Source organism: Mycteria americana, chromosome 2, assembly GCF_035582795.1.
Source record: "Mycteria americana isolate JAX WOST 10 ecotype Jacksonville Zoo and Gardens chromosome 2, USCA_MyAme_1.0, whole genome shotgun sequence".
Lineage (NCBI taxonomy): Eukaryota > Metazoa > Chordata > Aves > Ciconiiformes > Ciconiidae > Mycteria > Mycteria americana.
In genome coordinates, this window is record NC_134366.1 from 28,136,503 (window position 1) to 28,158,171 (window position 21,669).

A 21,669-nucleotide genomic window follows, 5' to 3' on the forward strand; every position below is an offset into this window, starting at 1 on the left:
AGGCAGGACTACCCATTTCCTAACAACAGGTAGGTCTTGGTAGTATGATTTTCATCAATTACCCTGTCCCTTCCTCTTCTCTCCTGGTACCCACCCAGAGCATTATCCTTCAGGAGTGCTTATTTCATTCCTGAATACCCACAAAATTCGATCTGTGGCTCATGCTTCACTGGACAAGCAGATACAGACAGGTACCTACACAGGTTCCTATTTCTCCATCTCCTCCATTTCAAGTTGTCTACAAATCTGTATGAGGGCACCTCATTACCAGGACTGCTGTGTTTGACCATGGTGGTCTGCAGTGCCATAAGCAAATATGTTGCGTTTCTATGTAAAAATGTCAAGGTGGTGTACGAGAATATTTCTTTCTTTTTCTTTTTTTTTTCCCAAAAGAACGCTTTTAAACTAACGTAGTTACTCCTTTGCATGCCTATCATACACACATGTTGAGGCTGTACTTGCTCCAACCACAGGAACTTCTGAATGCAAAGATCCCATAGCAAAACCTAGCTATGTTTATGTTATAGTTTTAGGCATAAACTAAACAGCAGTATCAGTCTGTGGTATGAAAAATATGCAGTACAGCTGAGCACTGTATGGTATGTCAGTCCTGCATTTTTTTTAATCACTTAATTATGAATTCTAAATTGCTTCAATGCTGTATCACTGACACAGGTTGTTAACATAAGGCCAGAAAACAAAGAAGAAAAAAGGGCAGAAAGGGCAGAGGACAGCAAGGGAAAGGAGCCAAGTTAAACTCTCCCATGCCCTCTCCCCCAGCTCAGGAGTCTTGACAGCAAATTCCAGCGGCTCCCAGCCCACAAGCAGCACAGGAGGGATATCAGCTCCCCCCTCGCCCCCCAGCCCCGCCGAACCCACCGGGCTCCCGAGGCTGGCTCGGGGCGATCATGCCCAAAGTTTGCACTGCTGCCTGCTTAGGGCTTTTCCCGTTCCTATTTGCGTCAGCTTTTCCTGGGCAGACTGCAAGCCACCCCGCACCAAAAGCACAGCAGAAACTCAGCCAGCAGCCAACAAGGGGTGATGATATCCCGACAGCATTCCCAGGGAAACACTTCATGGGCTGGAATGAGAGTAATTCAAAAGGACACTGGGCACAAGCCTGCAGCATATATAGAGGCTTTTCCAAAATGTGTCAGTTTATCTAGCTCAGACAGCCTTAGCTACTAAGCCAGATGGCCTAGATAACTAACCAGCCTTACTAAAAGCACAGTGGACCTGCAACTGTGGGGGATGCAACTTCAAAAAACGCAGGAATTTTGCTACTCGGTGCAACTCCAGTGCACAGCACCTTTCCCATCCGGTTTCTCTTTCCAGTTTCAGTCCTCCACCCCCTGTCCCACTTTGTGGGACACAGACCACAGGCATTCCCTTTCCTTCAGCAGCAGTCTGTTGCATATTCAAAGACCTCTCTCTCTTTCAGTTTTCCTCTTCTCTAGACTAACCAGTCCCAGATCTTTGTTTATTTTTTCCTGACAGGACCTCTTATTTTTGTCTTTGCTCCCAATTTTTTTCAAACTGTCAGCATCCTTCCGGAAGCACGCTGCTGTTTTGAACACCGTATGCAAGCTGAGGACTGTATCAGTACAGAGTGTTATGAAATTATAACATTGTGTGTGTATATATAAATATATATATGAACGATAATATCATATGCATATTGTTCTGAGCAAAATAGTAACAGTATAATTCACATTCAAGTTTTACAAATTAGTTCAGACCTTTCTTCAGAGAAGAATTAGCAATTTAAAATGTCAATAGGGGATCGGTGTAATTTCAGTTGGTAACACACAAGAACTTCACCTGTTTTCTGTTGCACAAGCCCTACTCAAGTCCCTTTGGTAGATACCAACAGTGTAATAGAAGCATAAACAAACCTGATTTAAGAAGAATTACGTTTGTAAGAGATTTGTAATAATTCTTCAAGCGTTACCTTTTAAGCATTTCAGGGATTCTTGTGTCATACTATCTAGACACAATATACCAACCCCAGAAGGAACAGCAAAAAGTCTTTGCTGGATTCTTGCCTTCTGGGTGGGGGATGCATAAGAGTGAGGCCTGGCAAGAGTTACCACTACCCCCAGTTTCTCCTCTCAAGGCTGTATAAAATAATTTTAGAGTACTTTGTTATCTGAAGTTGTGTGTTTCCAAACTCTGCAACTGTCTTAAGACCGCTGCTACGCTGCAGCTTGCTGAAAACTCAGCACACAGGAAAAACCCAGAGACAGCTACAGAGACTGGGGGGATCCTGTGTCTGTCAGGAGATTCTGCTTTACCAGATTGCCAATATTGCGTTTGTTCATTTGATGTGGGGGGTGCGGGGTCCCCTGCTCTTCACAGGGCTTTGAAATGGGTCGCCCCACTAAAGCCTGGGAGCGTTTTCCAGCTCCGCCATCCCAGCTTGTGCAACTCCAAGGCAGGAGGCTCCTGTTACCACCATGGTTATCACTAACGCTTGCAGTGGATTTAGTGCAAGATGCAAACGCATCTATGCGAGGTACCTGGGTCCAGGGAGTACAGCCCTCCTTCTGTAATTAGCTACAATTACTATCTACCCAACGATCAATTAGCTGGATGTTGTTGCTTTGAAGTCAGACATTTGGAGTCTTTCTGGGCGTGAGCAAAATTATAATGATGTAGCTGCCTTGCAACACAGTAATTCACCATCACTTTTCTGGCCTGCAACAACCCATTAGATGTTCAGTAGCTTTCAGGACAGAAGCTGCTGTAATACCAGTGTTCACGTTCACACCTCATGATATGAGGTGTATGATACGGAGCATGATATGGCTGGCTATTTTAGCTCACAGCCAGTGAGGTCGCAGCTTACGATCACAGAAGTCCGTGCTCCTTCAGAGGAAACCTCATGTACACAGGGGCTGTTGTTATCCAGAGGTCAGCTTCGGTAGAAAATAACGCAAGTTTCTGGCAACCTGATTTCCACTTACTGTTTGGCCAATCGGCAGGACATGAGGTAAATTCGCAGGCATCGGTTCTGGCACATCCCTGTTAACTGCAGCCTCTGCAAACACAGAGGTACCACCCCCCTGCCCCGGGGCACCCTCTCCCTTTGGCCCCCTCGACCCCAGCATCTCCCTGGGGAGGATTCCACACCTCGCTTCTTACAGCTTCTGCTGGACAAATAAATGCTCCTGAAGTTAGTTTATGCCTGACGGAGGATGAGAAGAGCACCGCTGAGCAAGCCAGTGCCTAGTTTTTCTCTGGGGAAAACCGGTTCCCTTGATAATGATAATGATAGCGACGATGGGGATGATGATGATGATGATGATGATGATGATGAACCCTTCCCCTCTGGCCGCAACCCTGCTTGTGCAAGGGCAGCTACTCCCTGCAGTTTCGCCCCAGACAAGGCGCGGAAGTGCCCCACGCTCGGAGCGAGCAGGGCTGCACCCGCCGCCCCCGCCCGGCTCGGCCCCGCGGCGGCCACCGCCTGCCGCCCCACACCTGCGGGGCCGGCTCAGCCCCGTCCCGCACCGCCGGCACCGGGGCCCGCGGCTCCGAGACCCCGCAGCCCGTCCCGCCCGAGCTCCCCGGTCCCCCCCGGCTGCCCGCGCCCCCCTTGTCCCCCAGGACGGCGGCGCCGCGCCCGGTACTCCCGGGAGCCGCCCCGCGCCCCGCGCCCGCCGCTCCGCGCCCCGCTCAGCGGCGCCTGCCCGGGCCGTCTGGCGGCCCCGCCCGGCCCGCGGTCGCAGGACGGCTCACCGGAAGGCCAGCAGCCGCTCCGCCGCCAAGGCTGCCGCTATCCCGACGAGAGCCACCGCCAGCAGCTTCCCCATGGCCGCTCCCCGCTCCGCCGCGCCGCGTCCCGTCCCGTCCCGTCCCGTCCCGCCCCGCCGCGCCGGCCCGGGCCGCCCCCGGCGCAGGGTGCTGCACGCAGGGCCGGCAGCGCACCCCCCCCAGCGCAGCGGCCCGCCCGCCCGAACCCGCGGCGGAAAACGCGTGACTTTCGCTGCGGACACGGCTCTGTGGACCCGCTGCCCCGGCCGACGAGTTGCGGGCCCGGGGGCGGGGGCAGGGGCAGGAGGGAGAGCGGCAGAAGAAGGAGCCAGAGGCAGTGCCGCTCTGCCTTACAGCACCCCTGTGAAAGGCAAGCGGACAAAGTTCCACATTCTGTTGTAAAAACAAAAAAACCCATGTATTGCATAAAAATACGTGTGTCAGACAAAGACTGCATGATGCAGAATGTAGAAGTACTCCAGGTACACTTCTATACTGAGAGATACATGCTAACACATCTGCACTAATACCAAAGTTTCCCCCCAAAATGATGCTTCCGCTCACTGCCGTGCTCGCACCAACAGCTTTCTTCTCCATGCAGGAGAAGGGCGACAGAACCCACCGTGGTAGCCCTCTGGGCTCCGGGGTCTCCCGTGCAGCAGTCTGCTTCTGCATCAGCTGCAGCATTGGGCTCCCCGTGCTTTCTGCTGTTTTGGGGAACACACCTTGCCGGGTCGATGCCCTCCCTCAGCAGCTATCTTTCCCTTCTCCGCACAGTGAATGCCCTCACCTGCTAGGCTCGCATTGCCCTGCGCTTTTCTGAATGACTGAGAAGTCACTAGAAAGCGCTTCTCTGCTCTTCTTGCCCTTGCCCTCGAGGCCAAGCAGATGCTCCACACTTAGTAACACTTCAGGGAAAGCTGGCAGGGAAGAGGAGGAAATACAGGTCATTATTGCCTTTAATGGCAATAGAACAGCGCTAAAATATTTTTCCCCCTCAGTTTTGGAATATTGCTTTTCCTCTTTCTGGTCCTTGATTACTTTGGAATTATAGGTAGGGGGGATTGGGGTTTTTTGGGGTGGGTAGGAGGATGGGGTTTTTTTTTGCCTGTGCATACAAATCTCACTCTCATGAAGTCTGCTTCAATCGTAGAAGTACGTGGTGCGATGGGTGGGAGGCAGTGTTTAAAGTTTTGGGATATTGGGATGACAAAGTTCAGTAGCGGCTGTTCAGAACTAGCATTTATTAATGCTGCCAATCCTCCTATAGCCATGGGCTTTGCCTTCCCTATGAACACAATGTACCTTTCAAAAATACATTCCATGGCATAGATAAGATCATGAAACATGTTGTGCCTTATTTTGAATGTATCATTCAATAGTGTGAAAAGGCTCACACAAGTGTGATTTATCTCAGCTTGCTGCAGCACCGCTTTGTTGGCGTTTGTTTCATTTCTTTATTTACACCACAGTTTAATTTGCAAGAGCACATACTGCTTACTTGTCTGGGTCTCATTTTTGGCACCAGGTGGGTGCAATTCATCTGATAAAATGTAAATGTCTACAGAGGAGATGCAGACATTGGAATTGGTCATAAGATCCAAAGACTGGCCATACCATGTCAGACCAAGGGCTCGTCTAGCTCAAAAGCCAACAGAGGCGGTTGGCAGGGGCTTAGGGAAGAGTAAAGAAATGGGGGGCAAGTTGGATAAATCCCCCAACTTTCTGTCCCAGCTCCTAATTATTTTCAGCCCAGTATGATGAGCTTTGCCTATTTAGCAACTCCTCATAGATCTAACTTTCAAGTACTTTCCTTGTCTTCCCTTGAAGCGAGTTGTGCTTTCACCTTATTTTTTGCTGATGTCGAGACCCCTAGGCACCCTGTATAGTCAGGGCAGGAAAAGAGTTACTTTGAGGTAGCAATTCATACGAAACGTGTCTAAAATAGGTCAAGAAATCTTCCCTAAGAAGTGGCCATTTCTCTGTGTTCATGGGAAAAGGCGACTACAGTGACTAATTCAAGTGCGGAAATCTGCTCTGTAGATGCCTGAAGGTAGAGATGGAGTGAATCTCCCTTGAAGCCGCTGCTCATCAAGTCACCCTTGACTGAAGAAAGAGCCTGGTTTTCTCAGCAGCTTACCTCCTCAGCATGATCCCAGCCAGCCTGGGGTCTGCCGTTGGCACTGGCAGCACGCCCTGCGGCTTCCCCTGCCCAGCACCCCACCGGCTGGCCGAGCGGCTGCAGCAATGCCAGAAATGCCAGAAAACACACGGCTGCTCTTCGGGCTGTTACAAATTCCCCTGAGCTCTTTGCCTTTGGGGCAGGCACTCAGGAGAGACCTGGCAGTGACCTCCTGAGTTGTGTGCATGTCATCAGCTGCAGGGGCATGTGTACCAAGCCTGGGAGTGGGGGAAGTGAGCAGAGCAGGGAGACAGGATAAGTCTTATTCTAATTTAGTCATTTAAACGCCTCTCTAGACAAGGAAAGAAAAGCAGCCTGCTGTAAACACGTCCAAGCGTGTATTTATTCCATCGGGAGAAGCATGGGTGAAGCAGGAACAAGCAGCACTTTGTAGATGCCTAGCCTCCCTCTCTCTCCCTCCGCTCATGGTAGAGGGAAGTTAGACAACTTGCTGAGAAAATAAAAGGTAGCATTTACATGGCTAAAGATAAAGGGAATAATTTCTACCAAAAACTTTGGAAGTCTTAAATCTTTCACTTGTGAAAGATATGCCCTTTACATGTGCTTCTCTATCACATACCATCATCTTTTTTAAGAGATAAGATACAGAAGCTATGTACCCACAGATCTGGATTTTACAACAAACTATTTCAAAATGCATCATGCTTGAGTTATGAAACACCATGCGTTTTACCAAACAAATTTCTAAAAAGCTGAAACTCTCTTTTAATGCAGATTTTGCTCTCTCTTATACCAATGTTAATCTGAAGTAAATTCACCGATATCTGCATTGCCAAAGTATTTACAATGGATTTACACTAAAGATTAAAGGTCAGAATATTGTTCTAGAGCACTTTTTGGGGGCTGATCTGACTAAATACAGAAGCCTACAATGCAGACATGATAGTATTAACTAGCCCCTGCAGACTATGGAGGGCTACGAGGGACCCAAGCTATGGAGGGCACTGAGGGCAAATCTGATCGACAGCCAGGGAGGAGTCAGACAGCGCTCATTGACCCAGAGCTGCTTTACAAATACGGAATCACATTCAGAAGAGGACATGTGGGCATGAAGATAAGGCAGACAAGAGGAAGCAACTAGAGACCAACCTCGATATTGCTATCGTTTAACTGTAGAAACAAGCAGAAGATGTCAACACAGTGTGGAAAGTTTCAAAGAGAGACTAATGAGATCTTAAACCAAACTCATTGGTTTTGCCGAATGCAGGTCTTAGGAGTGGGTTAATGAAAAGGGCACATCCATCAGATTGCTGCTGACATGCAGGTGCTGCACCAGCTTCAGGTAAAAATAAAAACTGGCAGGCAAGAAAGCTGCTTACCACAAAAACCAGGCAGAAATCACAAGCAAAGCATACTGAAAGATGAGGGAAAAATCTTCAAAAGCTGCCGATCACAGAAATGTCAAGATTCTCTACAAAGGCTGTGGCCTAAAACCACTTTAACCCTGTTAGCTGATCAAAGGGAAATTGCAGATGGCTTGCTCAAAGACCTCAGCGATTTCTTAAACCCTGCATGCTTCAGCTCTGCTAGGGTTAAAAACCACTTCTCAGCTCCCCATTCCAAAGCAGGGAGCAGAGATTCCTACAGCTGCTGAGCAGCCGCCACAGGGCAAGGCAAAGCCCCTGCTCACACCCTACCGCTATACCAAATACAGTGTCACCAACTAGTTAGAAAACTGGGGTTCACCATAATTACCTAATAAAGAGATGGTACCTCAAGGGGTTGAAGAATACAGACGCACAGTGCCGTTTACAAAGAAAAAGATAAAAACATTCCTGCAGTGACACCAAGGTATATTGATTTTCTCAACTGCTGAGAAAAACTCGTGTCAAAATGACATCAATGGATTTGTTGGCAAGGGCGTTGAAAAGGCTCTTGCAGAAACGATCTGGCTTTCAGCCTCGTCCTACTTCAAAGCGAGCAAAGGTCTCTTACCTGGCCTTTGCGGAGCTAACCAAAGACTCCAGCACTGTCAGCCACAAGCAGCCCAGAGGCATCTACATACATTTGGATATCCAAGTAAGTTTGTGAGCATATTTCGCTTATTTTATGATGGTGTGAGGTAATGCAAAGGTTCTCAGTGACGACAAGATGTCAGAACATGTCACTGTCAAAAACAGCCCCAAGCAAGGCTATGCCCTAGCCCAACTCTTGTTTACTGTCTTTTATGCAGCAGTGCTTCTTGCTGTATCTGGAAGCAGCAGTGAAGGGAGCTGCTTTAATTATTTTATATTATGCTAAACTGGAGAGATGCCAGGCTATATCGAAAGTCAGAGAGGCCCTCCCAGGCAATCTGCCCTTTGCTGCTGACAGTGTGCTGGGTGTGCAGAATATTACTGATGGCTTTGACTGCACTGCCATGGAACAGCCTTGTCACAAGCATAAAGCAAATAATGCTGTGTTTTCCCAGGCAGAAGCATGCTAAGCCAGTAGCGTGCCTTGGCAATACAATGCTTAAGCCTTGCAGATGCAGTTCTGCTATCTGGGCAGCAAGCTCCTCAAACAGCATGACTGAAACGGTCGTGCAAAGGAGGGAGAGGGCCATGTGGTTTTGAAAGATTAAAGCTGTGTATGAATTGAAGGAGACTCCTGACTTTGAACCCAAGTAAAGGAGAGCCATGTTCCCGTCATCATCACCCCTCCTGTACAGTAGGGCTCTCAGGCGATACACAACAATTGCTCCGAGCCTCAGCCCAGTCTACGTGCACTAATTCCATGCCCTTGCATATTAAAAAAAAAAAAAAAAAAAAAAAGAAGTCAGGACAACATCCTGAACGCTGAGATTTGAACCACTGTCAAATATTAACCACTGCCAAAGACTCTTGCGGGCTTAGCTACACCGATGCGAGCATTGGTGCATGTATCAGGCAAAGCGTTGCGCACAGCTGTGTTCTGGGGTAGAAGGTGAAGTACAGTGCAATGCAACCCTGCAAGCAGGCATCCAACGCTGGTTTTCAATGGCAGCGTTCGTTTCACACCCCAGGAGGCTCACCGCTGGCTGCTGGGGTAGGGATGAGGCACTGATGCCATCGCAGCCTCTCACTGAGGTGGAACAACCCAATGACACAGAAAAGGAATGAGAGGGAAATGCCTAATTAAGCATTACTCCTGTGCTACCCCTATTTATTTATGCATTGCAAATATCAGGGAAATTTCTCAGGAAAGAGACCACAAAAGCTGATTTTTCAGGATACAGTACCGCAGTAAAAAGATACAAAGTGAGATTTAGAAATTCAACAGCTTTCAAAATACTTTAACACAAAGAAAAGGAGGAAATAGCCTTGACTTATAAATATAGTAACAAACAAGAAAAACTATTATACACACTGTTATGATGTTTTGTGCTACAGCAAAATACAAGCATGATTAAGAGTTTTAGTATACAGTTTATTTATAAAATGCTGAATTCTTAAACTGTATTGGCACCGTGAAGCATAAAGAAAACAGGAGGAAATGGAAGTGTTGAATGAACACAGAAGCGCACATTTCTTCATGAACTATGATTCCTACACCTGGTTTCTCACTTTCTGGACTGTCCTGCATGTACACCCCAGCCTACTTTCAGATTTACATCAGTGTAAATCCAGTATAACACCACCAAGATGAATTTAACCTTACCTCACAGCTCCAAGTCCTGGTACTGGTGTTACTGGAGTTGCTTCAAATACACGGGTATAGATGTTGGCTATGGAGGCTCTTACGTGACACAAAGGTAAGGAGACCTTCAAACCAGACTGTTCCAGTGGAGTGATCAATTCTAATGCTGTGGAGAGCACTTCGTACTTCTTGATTGGAGGCATGGTGGCCACAACCTGAAACCGTACAAGCGGATTGGGACTATATGCAACACGTGGCTGGAATATTTGGGGTTTCAGGGAACCAGGAGCAGCAGAGAGACCCCAGTTAACTTCCTCACCTCCAGGTGAGATGGCATTGGGGGTCTGGTAGTTCTAGTTGGTTTGATCACCCTGCGTGCGCTGAGCTGGCTTAGCCCCACTCTTACCAGGTAGGTTGCTTCATGTTCAGCTTCATGTTCAGCTGTCGTCACATCGGAAGAAGCAAGGGGTGTTGTGAGGGGGCTCGGGGAGGTTGAACTGAGGTCTCTCCCTTACCGGCAAGGGAAGCACAGACACAGAGAGAAGACAGAGTTGCTGTGGTAGGGAGATCATATATATAGGTAAAAACCACACGCATCCACACCATTCATTTTGTTACCAGTGTAGACGGCAAAGTGTTTACAAACCTGAGAGCAGCCTTGCAACTAGCAGCCCTTCCCTTTAGCATTGGGAGTATTCCTAGCAGGAGAAGTAACGTGGAGGCCAAGACAGCAAGACAGAAGACTCAGCGCATGAGAAGTAACAGAATCAACTTTGCTCACAGTTTTGGCAGCTTTGAGTAATTGCAGTCTTAAAAGATATTTGGCAGTTAGACTGCGTTATTGCAAACCCAGCCTGCAAGCCTGCCTAAGCACAAGGAAGAGGAATGACATATCCTTATGATTGCTTTCAGTGGGAAGAACTTTACACAGGTACTGCTTGATTGTTTTTGTCTGTGTCTGGATTTGTTTTCTGAATTTTCAAACCCTTCTGGTAAAATTATGTCAAAACCAAATATACGGTCATAAAGTTGTGACTTGCAAAAATATTATTGTCTAATCCTTTTGGTATATAGGGTGGGACAGACAACTAAAGAATACAGAGTATGCACCTAACATCTGTTCCCTACACAGAGTATGATTACCCATCCTCCACTGGAACTGAGATGAAAATAAAGTGTGAAATCTTTCAGCTAAGATTTACTTAAGCTATAAGAGCAAACTGAAAACAATACTATCCCTGTAGAAGAGGCTGTCTAAATTATACTCGAGTAAGTCTGAAAAAGCCAAAAGATTCCTGCAGTTATACGGCTAAATACAGGCAGATCACCTATTTGCAGTTACGTCCTTAATATTTAGTTTTAAAAGTACTTTCATTCAGCTATAACAGTATATGGATATATATGGATGTACTCTGTTATAACAGTATATAACCATATAAAGGTATAATTCATGTGGATTCATAAGCTATTTTGCTTTTCTGTTAAGCATAAACTGCAAGCAGATAATGCGAAAAACACTCCCGGACCTGATCCAACGCTCACTGAAATCGCTGAGAGTTGCTACATCATAGCCTCTCCCCTGCAAACATGTGCCAAGGAGCAAAGAATGTGGCCTTGGTGGAGCCAAAGCCTTTGTAGCATCCAAACCCACCCCTTACGCACTCCGCTGTTGTGGAGGAGGCAGCATGTGAGTGGCAGATAGAGAAGGCACCCATGGGATGCTAGAGAGCACTGCCAGACGTGGACATCCACCCTACTCTCAACCTAATTCAGCTCAAGAGCAGGTTGCATATGAATCCCATTAGGCCATGACGGATCTCCTAGAAAAGAAGCTACGCTTTGTCTTTCCTGCCGAATATAATCACAAGGAAAACACAAAGAAGAGCTAGAAAGTGCAGAGTGGAGTGTTCCACACTTGACACCCAGAAACACTGGTATTTCTCCTCATGTCCTTGGAGTACCCTGGGTGGCTGGTCCCAGCAGCCCTCCAGCAGGTAGACAGCTTGAGCTATGTGGTATCAAAACTATTAGAATTTGGCTGCCAACAGCTTTTTGAGAGACATTGCCTGATTTTTTTCTGTGGTTAACCTTTTGTTCTAACGTGAACATAAATTTGAACTCTAAAAGCAAACACAAATGTCTATATTATAATAAGAAAGGAGCAATGATTATATTTTAAATCTTTGATTAGCATCTTTGAGGGAAGCTTAAACTTTCTGATCACTGTGTGGACCATGTTGCATTCTAAGTTTTGACCACATTAGTTTGACCTATAAATTTCAGCACAACGAAGAAGAAGTCAGTTCATTTACGGTCACCTTTTAGAAATCTTAGATACAACAATAAGAAGGCTGTCGAGTACGCTAGTACCACCTGTTAAAATGTTCTTGTGGTCTTCTACTAAGGTCTCATCCCAATATGTACATTCTGATTGTTTAAATTATCTTATCCATATGAGTGGGGTTTTTTCATACTACTTGCTTCAAAAGTTGTTGATTTAGTGTTTTCTTATAACCTAGTGTCACAATTTTGTAATTTGATAAAATTACACATAGTTGAAATGTTTAGCACTCTTCCTTAAAGCCTAGGTGGGACTTCAAGAGTTGTGTAAAGTGTCTTCACTGATGCAAGTAAGTGTTTTGCAAAGCTCAAAAAAAAAAAAAATATGGACAGATGAGTCCACTGGCATCGGGCTGGCCTAGGGGCTTCTCTGCACAGCAGGTCAGATGCAACCATGGACCCTTAGGGGATCTCAGCCAGAGCGCAGAAAAGGAGACCGATCATCCCTGACATCCCGAGTTGGAGACACACAACTGGCTCTTGCTTGCTGCTTCCTGGGAGCTTTGTGTCGAGAGTCTAGTTTTGCTCTGAGTCCTAAAAGCCCTTAAAGTCTCTTGTGCTTTATGGAGATGGTTCAGGCATTTGTCTCAGGAAGACCAGGCTATGTTCCTCCTGATCTCCTTCCCCTAGGAGTACACTGGGCACTCCTAGGTGCAGGTGCCACTAGATTGCCAACACAGCACCATGTACGTCCCCCAGGGTGCTGGTCTCAGGTAGGGCTTGGGTGCTGGGAGGGAAGAGTTTGGGCAGGGGGTTCATAGCAGCGTGCCACAAGCCTCCTTCCACGCCTCACTCGCCCCAGGGATCCCCTGCACTCAGTCCCGTAGGCATCAATGGCCAAACTGGGGCAAAACCAAACATTCGGGCCCCTCCGTCCCAGTTTAGCTTTTGGTCATTGAACCACCCGGCTTCAGTTACAACACAGCACTCACAGAACTGCATGTTATCACAGAAATCTTCCCCAAGGTATTTCCTCTGGAATTCATCAGATTGCAAGCACTTTGGCTATTTACTCTTACTTTTTGCAGAGAGTAAAAACTTTCTTAGAGCTTTTCACATGTGAACAATAAATAACAGTTGTAAGAAAATAATTCAGAATTATGTCATTAGAGTTTGGTGAAATTTGCCACTTATTGCGTCGTTTTAAAAGAGACCAAAAATAAATGTCCTTGGAAGGAAAAGTAGTAAGATCTTTTTCAAAAGGGAATTCTCTGATTTCTTCTGCAGACCTGTCCTCCAAGAATCAGGCATATTTGCAAGATGACTAATTCCTTCAGTGCACTTGCCATTCACTCAGTGATGAGCATTTAAATGGATTAAGAAAAACATTTTCCTCTGTTGAATAGCACAACAGTTGTTTGTATCACAAATTTGATTTGAATGTTAGATAAATAATAAATGTAAATAATAAAAGAAACAATAATGTTCTATTTCTTCATAGTATTTGAAAACAGTTTCTAATGTGACCACGGCACATACCTTATTTACTAATCAACTTTTATTTCTGCATAATTTTACTAAACACGTTCTAAAAATCAGCTGGCTAAGCTAAATATTGATTAAATTCCTGCCTTTGACAAACATCTATAATTTACTTTTAAAAGTACTCTCCTACAGAACCAGATTCTATTTGGCTTACTTTATACTTAATGGAGGAAAATTAGTATTTCTAGAGTATGTCTCATCTGTTTTTGATTTCCATTTTCAAAGTGAAATTGCATCTTACAACCATCTCCACAGACTCTCCCAGGAGATGATGTGACAAGCTCAAGAGTCAGATGTCTACACTGTAGATATCTATGTTTGGATAAAGGAGGAAAAAAGTTTTCTTGTCTGATCTGAGCGTTGTCATGCTGCAAGAGTCACATAATCTTTCCAACTATCTCAGTCTGGCTGGTATTTATCCTTGCATAGGTTTTTTATGCTTCTCTGTACCTATCAAGGAAACAAAAGTCTGGTCTTGAGAAAGGTGATGTCAAAAATGAGTACCTGCATCTTCCCCTGTCTACTTACCCTTCCTTCAGAAATGTTCTCACTGCCTCTCCCCGTGCAAAAATCTTCCACCAGCCTGAGGAGGAGAGGATGCCGTGGTGTGCAGGCTCTTTAGCCTGTTCTTCTCTTGGAGAAGATATATATTTCAAGCAGGAATAAAAACATCACTTTAAGTTACCATTTCTCAGAAGCAGGTACATTATTGACAAGATTTGGGCTGCAACAGAGAGATAAGTGGGTTGATTTTTTTTAAGGTTTGGTTATAAAGAATCTTCTTGAAATATCAAGGCTTTTCTCCAAGTGCTTTTCAGTTTTAGATGCAATCCATGATATGTTTGACATGACTATTATATTGATACTAAAAGGTATCTGGCTCCCAAAGCTTTTGATACTTCAGGATGCTGTCTTATTTTAGGTCTAGGTGATATGTTGATGATAAAGAAAACCCACAGTGTGCAGCATTGTATTTTCCTGTTTCTTACATAATTATTTAAAAAGAAGAGCCCAGTCAAGATCTTTATTTTAAACTCAGTCGGAACTCTTACTGACTTAATTGAGAATATGGTTGGAAAAGGACAGACTATAAAAAGAATAAAAATGAGTTAAATGGGGACTTGGCCCAGAGAATGCAGGAGAAAAAATAAAACAAAGCAAAAATAAAGCCTACATCCAATTCCTAGACAAAGCTACTGAGAAAGTTGTGATTGGTCACTATGGCAACAGATTTTTAAATGGAAATAACATGCTTTTAATACTGCAAGCACATTTTTCTATACAGATCTAGTAAAGGAACTCAGGCCTCATTAAAGTGAATATAATTTTACAATAGGTATTCTATATAATGTTAGAAACACCAATACACAGAGAATCAAAATATAAATAGCTACAAGATGTTGATGTTTTTACCATATTCCTGGTTCAGTCATTCAGAGGCTCAGGAGGTAAATGGTAACATTAGTTATTTTCTTTCCTCAGGAAGTCTTTTAATAACTGGTATAAATCAAGGCAACTGTAAGCTTAAATTAGAAATATTTGCTTTTGTTTTCTTGGCTTTTATACTAATGGACTCAGGTTGGTGAATCAACGTATTAAGCTCTATTCCGCGACGCAAGAATTTGTTTGTACAGCCTCCGCTCTGACGGAGGCGATTCACTCCTCACCCCCTTCGCCCTGCACCCCTCGCAAAGGCATCGAGGCCAAGCCAGCCTTGCATCATTCTCACAAATTCTGGATGTCTGTCAATAACAGCTGGAATTCCTGCAGCTGGAGATTTATCCAGTACCATACCAATAAACCCAGCATCTAATACGCACATTCTGATTTAGACTGACATAACTATATTGTCACTTCTGCACCTAAGGACTTGGTCTGTCACGTTCAGGGAAGGTAGATGGCAATACTCTGAAGGAGCAAGCTTAACAGCTTATGTTGCTTACAAAGGTAACAAACAAACCCCTGTGTATCAGTGGCTGATTTATCAGGAAAGGGTGGGAAACAGAGGCAACAGCGGAGATTGAAAACATTCATTGAAAGTACTGGCACAACCATCCAGGCGCAGGATTGTGGAGCCACCACAGACCTGCACCGTCCCCGTCGGCCTCACCACTGCCTCCAGCCTTGTTTGTGATGCACTGCTTATTTCATCCTATCTCATCTTCCCTCTCCATACGTTCCACCCTTTCAGCAGATTTTTCCCCATGCTTTATTTTGGCATCGCTTCAAATTTAGTCCTTCAGAGCAGGAATAGTCTTATTCCTAGGCTGCTTGAAGGCTGTTCGAAGAATACCAGTACGGCTTCTGCTGAACGTGTTCATATTCCTTCATACATGGGTATTTTCATCCAAAAAGAATGGCATTGTAGAGCAGCTGCAAAACTGGAGATCCTTTCACACTTTGGCCGTTTGCCTATCCTACCCCCCCTCCCCCTTAATTTGATACATATTTAATATATAGGAAAATTTACTATATAGGAATCATCTCACATACACCATTTCAGCTCTGCACAAGTTTCACTTAGGCAGGCAAGGCGAAAGGTGCTGGGAAGAGCCTGATGAGAACGTCTCGTCTTGGGCCAACCACCGTCAGAGTTCAGCCCTGGCCAGCCCTGCCAGGGAGCACGGCCAAGCAGCAGGCAGCCGGGCATGAGAGAGGGTAGGAGAGACACAGCCGCCTGCGGGGCCCTTTCTATGGGCAATGAATTATTTTTGTCTCGCTGCTGTGAAGGAACACTTGTCTTTAAAGAACTGCTTTCCACAGGCTTCATTTAAACCCATAGTCCATGCCTCACTTCATCAGGAGGAAAGAGGTGGAAGAGATCCACGTTCTAAGTTTGGTTGCAAAATCCCACTGTTTTAAATAGATACTGTGACATCCAGCTGCAAAAAATAGGAGAAGAATTTTCCACTAAGAATAGATAGGCAAGATGTGCTTTTTCCATGCCTTGAAAATACCGTCCACCTGATTTTGATTTCTGTCTCTATACATGCATCTTGTTTACAACACTCATGCCCTTTGATTCAAAGGGAACCTACAAGTGTTGTGTCTCAGTAAATATGGTATTTGTTTTAACTGTTTTGCAGAATAAGTGCATTTTGTGCACACTTTTTATAGGATGACAAACTAATAATTATATTATCTTAGTAGTAATTTTTGAGAGATTAGTCCTCATTTTAAAACATCCTAAATTCACTAGCTAACACCCTAACATGAATAGTTAATCCAGCCCTGAGCTTCTGGGCATCCTAATAAATACACCGACAACAGGAGTTGGAACAACGTGCAGGAACAAAGGAACGATCGCTGGGGCTGTAGGTGGAAATAGCAGGCATAAAGCCAAAAGAAAACCCATGGAAGGATGGGCTAAGCTTTTGCCATGAAGTCTTCAGACGTGAAGTCCCATGAGAACAAAGTTCAGGATTGTTGGCATCAACCTTTGGTTTCGTAATATACACGTACCTTAAGGCTTAAGCACCTCACTTGATCCATATTTCTAAACTATACTTGCTTTACTGAAAACAAAAGCAGAAGGCCCAGACTCTCACAGATACATAGGTTCCCAGCTCCTAGGAACTGACTTCCAGTGACTTGGGGGTTTTATGTCTAAAAGCGTTTGAGGATCTGCGACTACTTTTTTTCCCCATCCCTAGCAAATGAGAAAAAAAGTGAAGTAATACAACAAAGAACAAGAGGAGGATTCCAAACTAATGAACCTAAGAAGGTTTCAGGTTAACCAGCCACAGGGATTAATTTACAGAGAGGACTTTTCTCAAACGATGATTTACAGCTGAGCACCTGGAGAAAATAGTTTGCACCTGGCACAGCTAAAGAGCTTTTTTCCTACTAAGAAATAAAGCAAGAAGCATGGGGAAGATTTACGTAATCTTCACACTCAGAGTCAGCATCCTGGAAGAAGAAAATCAGATAAAATATAGCAATGGCTAAAGCAGGCAGAAAGACGTACAGCAGTGAAAAAAGTCAATATTCGTATTAGCAAAAAGATGCGTGATACGAATAAGTAAGAGGGCTGTGCTTAATCAAGCTTGGGAACCGAGAGCTGTCAAGAAGAAACAAGGGATATACTTGGCAACGCGAGGGCTGTCCAAGGCAAGGCTGCCCACAGAGTGGGCGGCAGCACGGCAGACTTGGCCTCATGCTGCAGATGCTGTAGGGGCCACAGCAAAGCGAGGGGATTGTGATCACTACTGCAACAGTATTTTGACAAGCGTGCACTGTTCAGAAGAGATGAAAGTGTGGGATTAACTCAAGGATCTGTTTTTTCCTTCAGGCCCACGGATCTGATGTGCAGTACATTTCCCTCCGTAACACGTAAGGCTTCAGAGCAGGACAGACAGCTTCTCACGGGCTGTGTTACTACCGCTTAAGCAACCCGCTTTAGCCAGCGACCAGCTGAGGGAAGGAAAGGGCAGAGCTGAAGCCTCGCTAGCCAAGCGTGCCGGTACACTGCTGCAAGGCTCAGAGCTGGAGGCTGCAGGCAATGTTTCAAGGTCCCCTCTGTAAGTAGCGGGGGGGAACATTTGTTAACAACCCCGCTAAAGCTGCAGGTAGGTGACCCTGCATCTGTTACTGCTCTCTGTACCCACCCCCACCGGCGCTGCCTTTGGGACAGGGCTGCTGCAGAATAGGCTGGCTGGCAGGGAGCTGGCAGGGAGCTGCCAGGCTTTTCTGTATTGCAGCTAGGAACAACTCCTCCATTGCTCTGGTTGCATCACCACTGTTCTTTTGGAGCATTTCTCCCTTTGCTGGCTTTCTGCCTGCCCCCGCATAGAGTTCAGGATGTCGGTTTTCACCTCCAAAACTCTGCTCGAGCTGTTCCCAGCACTGCTGTGAGTTATGTAGCTGCCAATAGATCATTGCTCTGCATCAGCAAGCGCCAATGGAGGGGCCCTGGCTCCTCAGGAGACACGCTCTGCACAGCCTGCCAGCATATCCTTTCTTATTTTCTCCTTAAGGCTGTCTTTGTCTTCTATGAGCAGTCACAACTCTGACTTCCATACAAACTCCTATGCCACCTATCATCCCTCTCATAATACCACCCCGACGCTGTTCACGCACTCACTTCCAGGCAGCTTTCCCTGGCTCAGCTCTGCTGCCTGGTGCCCAGCCCTATAAAGGACATAGCCCACTGACATCAGTGGAAAAACTTCCCTTGACTTCAGTGGACTTTGGAACAAGGCTGCGATAACCCTGATGAGGGTCCTCAGCAGCCCATCTGAAGCCAGTGACGACAGTCCCATCGCGTGACGTAGAAAGCGGTGTGCACCCCAAGAGCATTGCCTGCCCTCCTCTTGCTCGCTGCGCCCCTTCGCACCCGGTTCTGCTGACCCTCTGTAGCCACTGGCGAGGGGCAGATCCAGCCCATCCCCGTGGGGTGCAGGGGTTGGCGTGCCCGCGGCTTGTCCTGGGAACAGGAGCTGTTGCGTGGCACCGTGTGGAGCAGAAGGAAAGCTTGGGGGCAGGAGTTGTCTACCCGATAAGACGTGCCTTTGCGTTAGCTGGGTAATTTAGACAATTGGTCCTAAATGTGGAAGCCAGGTTTTCTTAGTGGATACAGTGTCTGAGTGCACAGTGCCCATCACAGTGGCCTCCAGTCTAACCTATAAATTTTGTAAATACTAGTACTGTTATTTATATTAAACGAGTGATGAGCTATTGTTTCACAGTGAGATGTTCAGAATATTTGGCAGGCTTGGATGACATCGGTTTTGACTTTCAAAATCAAACTGCCACCTTGTGGTACGGTGGGGGAGAAGTCTGTAGGAAATTACATGGATTGCAAAAATTTAGATACATAGCAAAAACTGGTCTCTTTGCCCCACCAATTACCTACAGCGTTTATGTATTCTTAAATATATTTTTTACTATACTTCAGGCAAACGAATAAAAATTCTTATGTCATGCTTTAAAAAGTCAATCTAACTTTTTGTGATTGTTTGTCAATGTAAAACATAAAACCATTTCCTCATTCTTGTATGTAATTGTACTGAAACTACCAGTGCACCCATATGAGTAGGTTGTTCAAGATTAGACCCAAATGCAGCTTATAGAAAAACACTAACTATAAAGGCTATAGGTATCTATAATTGTTTCTTTTCTCACTTTTAAGCTCATTAATATTAAGAAAAATTTCTGTGAGAGTCAGAGCAGGGCCACACAAATTACTGAAGATGAGCAAGTTGTAGTGCATCGTCTGGTCTGAAGTGCTGTCCCTGTGCATCCTCTTGGACCATGACAGATGCGAGGTAATTTTAATCCGCTTTCTCCTTCACTGTGGGCCAAGCCATCACAAATTACTTCACCTTGGTTGTCAACTAAGAGCAAGCATGATGGATCAGCAGATGTGCAGTAATCTGTTACAGCAACGCGCTTGTGCATCTCAACCTTCAAGCAGCAGAGCAGCACGGGCAGGTGCTGGCACGATCCTTTCGGTACGCAGCTAGATTGAATGTCCTTGTGTCACCTAATACTATTTATAAAAGATGATAGATGAAACACTAGTCCATTTCAAATCAAAAGGTGTAGCTGAGGTGACCAATTGATTCCAGCCACGTATCAGTGCTTTGTGCATCCATGACTTTTCAGGAATACAGTGGTTTAAAAAGTACAGTGCAGGGAACAAGAAACCCATTAGATCTGGAGTTCACATCTTGTCCCTCTGCTCATGCCAGACAAGCATTAACACTTCTTTTAAATCATGAAGTGGAGTCATCCACTACTAGAAGTAACAAAGTGAGAGGGAGGCAGTCACGCAGGAGGAAATGTAAAGGTATGGAGAGCCTGATACTGACTCTCCTCTTAAGTAAGCCTAGAAATACCCAGACAAGCTGCCTGGGACCTATAGCACCAGGGCAAGCAGTTTTCCTTCCCACTGTCTATTACAAAGTGCAATACCACAGGGAAGTAGTTTTTATAAAGTATTCTTCATCCAAAAGTACACAGGTAGAAGGTACTCACAAATTTCACAGTTCTCCATGTCCTGTAACACCTTTGCTGAGCACTGGCTCCAGGAGAGGGCTGGTGAGCATTCCCACGGACAGGGGTCCTGCAGGTCCTCATGGGGCTGCCTGAGGAGCCTGGCCCCTGGAAACCCTATGAACACAGAGGCTGCTCTGACTTCCACTCTCACCTGGCTCACTTTTCCCCATCAGCCCACTTGGCAGCCAAACGCCCAGGAAGCATAAACTTGAAAATTTCTTCTTAATGGTTGTGGTGGTGTCTGCTTTGCTGGGTGATTTAAATCAAGGGTGGATAGTCTCCTTCTAGCTATGGTCTCATCTAGCAGCCCAAGTAGGTGCAGGTGTGAACCACTTCTATGTGATGCATGGCAGCAGCTCACGCTGGCCATGTATGGGTTTGCATCATTGCAGACTGCAGTCACGACAAAGAGAGAAGGAAAAGGGAGGGAGGAGAGGGTGTTCAGTGGGTGATGGGGTTGTGAGGGAGAGGGAAAAGTAGTTGGGGCATAGGGAAGGGTCTGAATTTAGATGAAGAGTATGCAGGGGGAAAGAGAAGAGCCTATGGACCCACGTGGCCTCCTGTGCTTGCATGTGAGTTAATTCGCATGGAAGTCACCTGCGGTGTGTGAGGTCCCCCACCCCAGAACATGGCTGTATGGCTCTGCAGCCCCCTCATCCCAGCATTTCTCCTTTCTGGGAGCACTGCTTGTGGCAGTGCCCCTGAGCAAACTAGGGAAATCCTGCTGCTCAGGGCATTATACAGGAGACCGGGCTAGATCAACACAATGATCCCTTGGGGCTTTACAGATCAGGGTGCCTGGGAGACCTGCGTGGGGGGGGGGCTCTTGTGAAGGCCTGCCTGATGGCTGGAGAAATGAAGGCAGGACCAACATGTGGAATGCTGTCCTGGGGAAGAGGGAGCTACCTCCCACAGAAAGAGTGCCTTGGGGATTTTTTTTTTCCTCTGAAATGCACTAATTACAAGGCATCTGCAGACAGAGCATCACATCCCATTGCAGTCAATAAATCAGCAATGGTAATGATGAAAGGAAATGGGGGTGCTTCTCCAGCTGAGAAACAACACCCGGGATGAGTGTCTTTTAATGTAAGCGTGTGGCAGGAGCAGAAGGTAACCATGTGGTTAATGAAGCTTAATGTGTATAAAGCCCATGGAGATAACTCTTATTTTGGTCTTATTGCTAGTGTGTCTGTCCTCGCTTTCATAAAAAGAGTGTGGTGATATCTAAGAGTGGCATTTCGATGCCTGAAATGCTCCTCATATAAATAGAACAAGCAGATCAGCATGAC

General features: G+C 45.8%; 1 protein-coding gene across 2 annotated transcripts in view; it reads right to left on the bottom strand.

Annotated features, from left to right (window-relative positions):
• LOC142405439 (serum paraoxonase/arylesterase 2) overlaps window positions 1–21,669 on the bottom strand; it is a 281,937-nt gene that overhangs the window by 15,961 nt on the left and 244,307 nt on the right. For both annotated transcript variants that reach the window (XM_075492858.1, XM_075492859.1), the window contains exon 2: window positions 3,742–3,831. In XM_075492858.1, the coding sequence (XP_075348973.1) occupies window positions 3,742–3,815 (74 nt within the window). In that variant the 5' untranslated portion in view covers window positions 3,816–3,831. The remainder of the gene's footprint in view (window positions 1–3,741; window positions 3,832–21,669) is intronic.